This window comes from Berghia stephanieae, chromosome 8, assembly GCF_034508935.2.
Source record: "Berghia stephanieae isolate SIO BIC M18660-M18661 chromosome 8, UCSD_Bste_1.3, whole genome shotgun sequence".
NCBI lineage: Eukaryota > Metazoa > Mollusca > Gastropoda > Nudibranchia > Aeolidiidae > Berghia > Berghia stephanieae.
The window spans coordinates 7,886,511-7,894,846 of NC_088367.1; the positions used below are offsets into that span (position 1 = coordinate 7,886,511).

Genomic DNA, 8,336 nt, shown 5'->3' on the forward strand with positions numbered 1-8,336 from the left:
GCGAGGCTTGCTACTACTGGAGATAGCGATAAAGTCCTTTATCTTTATCTCCATTTTATTGACTACTTACTTATCTTACTACTACTACTACTACTACTAGTACTACTACTACTACTACTACTACTACTACTACTACTACTACTACTACTACTACTACTACTACTACTACTACTACTACTACTACTACTACTACTACTACTACTACTACTACTACTACTACTACTACTACTACTACTACTACTACTACTACTACTACTACTACTACTACTACTACTACTACTACTACTACTACTACTACTACTACTCTACTACTACTACTACTACTATTTACTACTCTACTACTACTACTACTACTACTACTACTACTACTACTACTACTACTACTACTTCTACTACTACTACTTCTACTACTACTACTACTACTACTACTACTACTACTACTACTACTACTACTACTACTACTACTACTACTCTTTGCTATGGGATTTTGATCACTATATTATCACAGCTTTACTTTGTTGTTGACGACAGACGAACATTTTGAGCCCGAAAAAGTTTCACGTTATATATTTGGCTCTTTGAAAAAAATAATTATTTGGGGTTCATTTTAGTTTCACATTTTGGCAGTCCACAGTTTCAGTTAACCATGAATTCACTTGAATCTTGGCTCTCTAGGACACTTTGAAACTGACTCTATGAGGTGACTTTCCTCGTTTCCGGCGGTCCCCGTTTAAGCTCAAACACGAGCTTCGTAGCAATTTCCCATCGGCACTCAAATTGTTGGCATTTGTATTCCCTACTGTTCTCACATCCTGCATAGACCTCGATTCCATGGGCAGCGATTTGTCATCTTTTCTAGAACGAGATCTGTTGCCGCTCCCGCTGCTGCTACTTCCAGGAACGGTCAATAGATCAAACCCAGAGGGTGAACTTGACCTTGACCTTTCAGACTGACACCTACGATGCTGGGACTGAGATTGGTAGTGGGTTGGATCGCCACTGCTGTGATGACGTATGCGACTCGCGGCAGTTCGACCGGTTGGCGGTTTGGATTCGAGATCTGTTGAGGCTGAGTTTCGGCGAGTTGATATCCGATGACAGGGGACATTGATGGGAGAAGGCGAAAGGCGTTTGGGAGAAGCGGAGGCTCGTTTTCGTCTGGGAACGGGACTATCGTATCGACAGGTCTGAACATTGTCGAGATGTTCAGGAGATATTATATTATTGCTGTTATTATTGTCGTTGTTGTTGTTATTGTTGTTGAAGTTGTTATCAAAATTATTATTATTGCTAGTATTACAGGAATTCGTTGTTGAAGGGGGATGGACGTTCTCCGACGAGGATCGTTTTATCTGAAAGTTTGCGTTTGGAGGTAGAGAGTCATTTTTGAAGTCGACTAAATCAGGAGTACACGTTGTAATATTGTTATTGTTGTTATTATGGACATTACTTGAGGTACGGTTGGTATAAGGATTCATTGAAAGGACGGTGGTCAAAGAATTGGACGAATTGTACAGAGGATGAGATCGTGGTATACTGACCGGAGGAACGGATAAATACTTTGTTCCGCGATAAGCATTCGCGATGGACTGAGTTGACCTAGGGCTGTTTTCATTCCCGTCGAAACTAAAACTGTCAACAAGTGTTAGAGGCACATTCACACCCCCTTCTGCTCCCAGCGCTTCTGTGGACGAGTCTTTTATTTCAGAAGGTTCTGGCATGTCGATGAATGACGTCTCACTCGTGACCTCTCCGGTGTGGTCATGAACTCGGCACGACAGTAAACTCCCTGGCAACGAGGACGCTTTGCCTTCGTTTAGGCCGTCCAGATTGAACAGAGAACGTATATTCCGCCATTTAGAGTTGTTATTTTCACCCGTGGACGCAGACGACGACTTCATCAAATTCTCCCTTTCTCCTCGTTGTTGCTGCAACTTTTCATCGACATCAAAAGAAAATATGGATTCTTGCACATCGTTGTTTTCATTTTCGTCGTCTCCGTCGTTTTCGTTCCCGATGACGCCTATCCCATCGTTAAATCTATCATCGTCGCTGTTCGGAGAGGTGACGAAAATACAAGGGGACATCGGAGGCCCCCCTTCATTGCTATCCCCGTCCGATGTGTTCGAATGATTGTCGTGCTGCATTCGACTATTCCTGAAGGGCACGGACAGATACTGCTTGAGGGAGGTGACGGTGTTTTCATTGCTGGTGGTTTCGTTGATGATGCTGTCGCGGTACGCGTAGTCTCGGAGCTCGTTCTCCATGGAGGAACTGCTGATGGAGACATTGTCGTTGTTGATGGACGCTGTGCTCATCACCAGCTTGACCAACGTGTAGAACTTGGAATCTTTGCGTCTCCTTGGGGCAAATTTACCTTTTTGGGAGGGAGTCAATATAGAATGATGAGTTTTAAGAAAGACGATCTGCATAAAAAATATTTTGCCATAAAATAAGATGATAGGAAACTTGACAATCAAAATTACACGCGCATTTTTTAATGGTTTTATTGGGTTTTGATGAATGAGCATCATTATGCTTTTTGTCTCAAGCCAATAGCTCAATTGGTAGAGTACTCGCTTCACACGCAACGGGGCTTAGATCCATTCCGGGTGAAGTCGAGATAATTTTTTTCTGACCCCTCCCCCCCTCCCCCGCCGTCCACATAGCGGTGTTTGGGTAGCTAGGTTCGTTTGATCTGGCGAAAAGTACTTTTCGATAGATTAGCGTCCCATCAAAAGGGTAACAAGCAATAACTAAACTCCGCTTCACGCTATAAAAACCGGATGAACTCCAGCTCTACTTTTTAAAAACTTTAACTCTATCCTTACCGCCATTTTCCGGATTTTCCCCAAAACTCCACACCCAGCCTATACAAAAATAGATTTATTTCACTCAAACACAAAATCTGTTAAGTTCTTGCTATAACATATTTCTTTCTGCTAAACGATCTCTTCAATAAACTGTTAATAGACGTTAACTATAGCAAACATTTTTGTTCAAATATTATGATGAACAAAAGAAATGAGAATGACAAAAATGTTGGCTGCATCGTAACAAATGTGACGATTTTCCTATGGGTGGTAAGGAGGGGGAGGGGGGGGGGGGGCTAAAGCCAGCTAGCCACATGGAATCAGAGATTTTGGCCAATCTCCTAAAAACTGTATTATGTCGGTATGATCGGATGCTTTCAATTCAAATCTATATATAATCCATGGTTACAGCCCCCCCCCCCTTCCTCCACCCCCCCCCAAAAAAAAAACAAACAAAAAACAAAAACAAAACAAAACAAAAAAAAAAAAAAAAAAAAAAAAAAAAAACAAAAACACATACCCATCAATTCATCCATTGTAGAAGCTTCTATGCCTTCCTTGATACAAAACTGTCTTATGTCTTGGAGTAAACCCTGTGAGAAATATAAAATGTGAAGTAAAGGCATGTGTGGTGGAGAAAGTGATGGTGATGGTGGTAGTGATGATGGTGGTGGTGGTGATGGTGGTGGTGGTGGTGGTGGTGGTGGTGGTGGTGGTGGTGGTGGTGATGGTGGTGGTGGTGATGATGATGATGGTGGTGGTGATGATGATGATGATGATGGTGGTGGTGGTTATGATGATGGTGATGATGATGATGATGATGGGGGTGATGATGATGATGATGATGATGATGATGATGATGATGATGATGATGATGATGGTTGTGATGGTGGGGCATATAAAAATCTCATTTACATATACACACGTGCACTCTGCAAACATGTACACTCAAACAAATGGAGAACTAGAAAGAAAGAAAGAAAAGAGAAATAAGGAAAGAAAGAAAAAAGAAAGAAAGCAAGAAAGAAAAAGAAAGAAAGAAACGAAGAAAGAAAGAAAAAATAAATAAATAAATAAATAAAAAATACAGAAAGAAAGAAAGAAAGAAAGAGAGAGAGAGAGAGAGAGAGAGAGAGAGAGAGAGAGAGAGATAGATAGATAGATAGATAGATAGATATATAGATAGAGAGAGAGACAGAGAGAGATAGAGAGAAAGAGAGAGAAAGAAAGAAAGAGAGAGATAGAGAGAAAGAGAGAGAAAGAAAGATATATATATATATATATATATATATATATATATATATATATATATATATATATAGAGAGAGAGAGAGAGAGAGAGAGAGAGAGAGAGGTTGATAGGAAAGAAACGACACATTCCATTCTAGATGCCGTCACCTGACCTACAACCATTCAATGGAAATGAAATACAAAAGTCTTGGAATGAATCGAATGATAAACAGTTCGGATGCACCTCCACCCAAAAAGATAAAAAATAAAACAAAAAAGAAAACAACAGCACACAAAAACCAAACAAACAAATCACCAAACCCAACCCCCCCCCCCCCCCAAAAAAAAAAAACAAAAACAAAATCCAACAGATAAACAAAAAAAAAAACAAAACAAAACGAAACAAAAAAAAACAACAAATCAAATACAAAAGCAACATTTAACATGTAGGACGGGACATGACGCTGTTAACGGCCAGGTACTCATTTTACATCTGAGTACGGTGAGAGGACGCATAGTTGAGTCCTTGGAAAAGACTCTTTACTCACATTCTCTCATCGTACTCAGGTGTAAAATGAGTGGGAAAAAAATTAATATCCCTAACAGGCTACATGTCTCGTTCTTCATGTTACGTGTTGATGTTGGCTAGAGACCTTTGTAAAACAAAGCGCTTTGAGCACGTTTAGTGGATATTGCGCTATATAAAAACTCAAGTAAAAAAAAAACAAAGAAAAATCCCAAGTTCGATTCCATTTGGAACGTGTTGTCTTCTGATTTCTTACCTTGAGTTCATCCACGTCGTTTCGTAAACCCTCCACGGTTTTGTCCAGTTTCTTCTTCCGTGAGTACAACAGGCGGAGCTTGACATGCTCGTGGTCAATTGCTGCCATCACCAAGCCTGGACGGAAACGAAACGTAGGATTGAAATAATATCATCAATATTTTAAAAAGTATTATATTAATAATATAAATAAATAGTAACAAAAAATAAAATTTATGCTTTGAAACAAACGCAGATAATGGGGCACGATCTATATTAAATTTCCACGTGCTCGAGGTCATTGGTCACATTGGAATATGTGCTCAAAGCGACCCACTTAGTGAAAAGTGCTCACAGCTTTCGATATATCTATCATCACGATTGGTCATTTTGTTCAGCTTGACACATGGGTATGCTTACAACTTTCATAAACAAAGCAGCGTGTTTACATTTTAAAAGAAACATCCAATCATTGTACAGCAACAAATCATGTGATTGATGACTTGGTTGGACGAAAACCTGACGATAGATTACTCCCATTGTCCATTGCAATAAAGTGAACTCTCTCCTTACCAGTTATTTTCAGAATTTTCCCCGAAACTTCATACTCACCCAACACAAAAATAGATTTTTCAAACAGAATAGTAACGAGTATATTCTATATTTTGTTCAGAAAACTGAGCTCTGCCACACAATGTCGAGTTTTTATAGCTGTAATTATAACAAAATGAAATCAGATGGATTGATTGATTGATTGATTGATTTAATTCTATTTATTTATTTATTTTATTATTTCATTTATTTATTTATTTTTTGATCTATTTGTTTATTTATTTACTTATATATGACTATATATATATATATAATATATATATATATATATATATAATATATATATATATATATATATAATATATATAATATATAGAGTTTAGAGTAACAACAACAACAACAAGTAAAATCCCGTACTGTTGACAACTCGAATGACTCTCCATGGAAGCAGAAAGGCCAAGACGAAAATGGAATCGTCCACGGCGAACTCTGACAACCCTTTGATGAAAATGAGATCGACCACCACGGAGGTCACGATGACCACGGCGTCAAACACCTGGTGGAAGAAAACAAAGAAGAAAATCAATCAAAGTATGTTATTAACAAAACAAAACAAAAACAAAAAACATTACGGAGATAAAGATAAAGGGAGTAAATCTGACTCATGGATGAACAACACTAAACAAACGACGTTTCGGCCCTTGGCCTTTATCAAGTAAACACAGAATACATATATATATATATAATATATATATATATATATATATATATATATTCATATTAGATTGTCATAATAATATAGGAGAAAATTTGTAAATGTAAACACACGCACACACACATTTACAAATTTTCGCCTATATTATTATGACAATCTAATATAAATAGATATGTATTCTGTGCTTACTTGATAAGTCAGATTTACTCCCTTTATCTTTTATCTCCATTTTATTGACTCATTTAGGTACCTCTATTAAAGAAACATTCTGCTGATTAGCACATTTCTTTAGCTGGTTCTGTGGTACGGAGAATGAGATGGGATGGTCAAATTATTATAATGAAAGCTGTAAACAGATCGACTATATATTATATCGTATATATTAATTTTATTGAATGATATATATGATCGCAAGTATATAACTTTACCCTTTTTCCTCGGATCGGGAAAAAATCTAGGTCTAGAGTAAGTTTTTTCTTCTTAAAATGTTCAATAATTTTGAATATAAAGCAGAAATTGCATTCGCTTTAATTCTATGGGATGACTGTGTTCTAGCCATTTTTTTCCTTGATCCAGTTAATTTCTAATGTCTTGAAATAGTGTTAGAATCTCATATATTTTTATATCTACGTTTGTGTCAAGCGTTGTGCGACCTTTATAAAAAACAATTCCCTTTATTCATCCCCAAGGGGAAACCTTTCTTTAGGATCTATTCCAAGGGAAGACTGGAATAACCCAGGCGTCAGCCGCAGTGCACGCCGCAGATTGAACTAAGGCTGGGTGCGTGACTTGCTCAAGATCACATGCACACAGCGCGACGGCGGGTAGTCAAACTCGGTACTGTTCGGGTTTGAAGCAAATACCATACAGCTGAGGCATGCTGTCCCTTACACAATGTTAGACATCATTGATCAAATGCCATAAAAATATTTGCACTGGCAATGGTTGCTAGGACACAGCCCGAACGAGTCCGGAGTTGACCGACCGTACCTTCCCCGGGTTGCGAGGCATTCTGGGACACCTCATTTATCCAATCAGGTGGTTCGAAATCAGCACTATAGGTTACGCATAGTTTTGTGTGTTGGTACATTATGATATCATGCTGGCAGATGTTGTAAGTACTTTACCTAAACGCATAGCATCAATATACACAGCCACATCAGCTGATATCTGTTAGTATAAATAATATATTACGCCAACAGGAGTGTATGGGAGAAATGTCGAACCCATCAAGACAGAATCATGGCGAAATGTACATTTTATACATGGGAAATAATCCTTTTGGCATATAAAACACGCATTTAAAAACATGATTATCTCCCCTTAATTGTGCTCGCCGTGAAAACGAAACAGCTTGAGGGTGGAGACTGTAAAAGTAATTTGAGCAATGAACAAACAAAACAGCTTATAGAAGAAAAAAGAAATAGAAAGAAAAAGAAACTAAATGTTAATTACGAGAAATTTTGGACTCAAAATCCTTCTTCTGTCAATTAAAAAACAGTTAAAACGATAATACTTCACGTTAAATCCAGGTAGACGTGAAGTCTTACTGCTTTAATTGTTTTTGTTGTTGGCTGAAGAAGGGCTTTGAGGTGAAAGGTACCAGACAAAGCAAGAAAGAAAATTACAAGAAAAAAAAACATCCCAAAAAATTGGTTTACCTAGACTGGGGAATGAACCTCAGACCCTCTGATTACCGGTCAGACGTTTAGTGATAGCACGTCTGACCGGTACTCAGAAGGTCTGAGGTTCGATCCCCAGTCGAGGTAGACTGATTTTTTGGGATGTTTTTTTTTTCTTGTAATTTTCTTTCTTGCTTTGTCTGGCACCTTTCAAACACACACACACACACACACACACACACACAGACACACACACCTACACCGTTTTGTTTTTGTTGATAATTTACATTTGTAAAGTGCCCAGAGCTTGTGTTTTACACGAGAATGAGCGCTGTATAAATGTGTATTATTATTATTATTATTATTATTATTATTATAATTATTATTCTTATTATTACTATTATTATTATTATTATATTATTATTATCATGATTATTATTATTATTATCATTATTATTATTATTATATTATTATTATTATTATTATTATTATTATTATTATTATTATTATTATTATTATTATTATTATTATTATTATTATTATTATTATTATTTCGACAAAACACCTCTTTGAGACGTGATGTGGGCTAGATAGATTTATCTCGACTCATTAGGATACGATTAGCCTCCCTTTTATTATCTAAC

The 8,336-nt window shown here is 37.2% G+C and overlaps 1 protein-coding gene across 1 annotated transcript in view; it reads right to left on the minus strand.

The window, feature by feature from the left end:
- Positions 1-381: 381 nt before the first annotated feature.
- Positions 382-8,336, minus strand: part of LOC144977956 (uncharacterized) — a 41,733-nt gene continuing 33,778 nt past the window's right edge. Inside the window, exons 5-8 of the mRNA XM_078923366.1 lie at positions 5,773-5,911; positions 4,826-4,941; positions 3,334-3,406; positions 382-2,377 (exon numbers count right to left, since the gene is read on the minus strand). Coding sequence (XP_078779492.1) covers positions 672-2,377; positions 3,334-3,406; positions 4,826-4,941; positions 5,773-5,911 — 2,034 coding nt within the window. The 3' untranslated portion in view covers positions 382-671. The remainder of the gene's footprint in view (positions 2,378-3,333; positions 3,407-4,825; positions 4,942-5,772; positions 5,912-8,336) is intronic.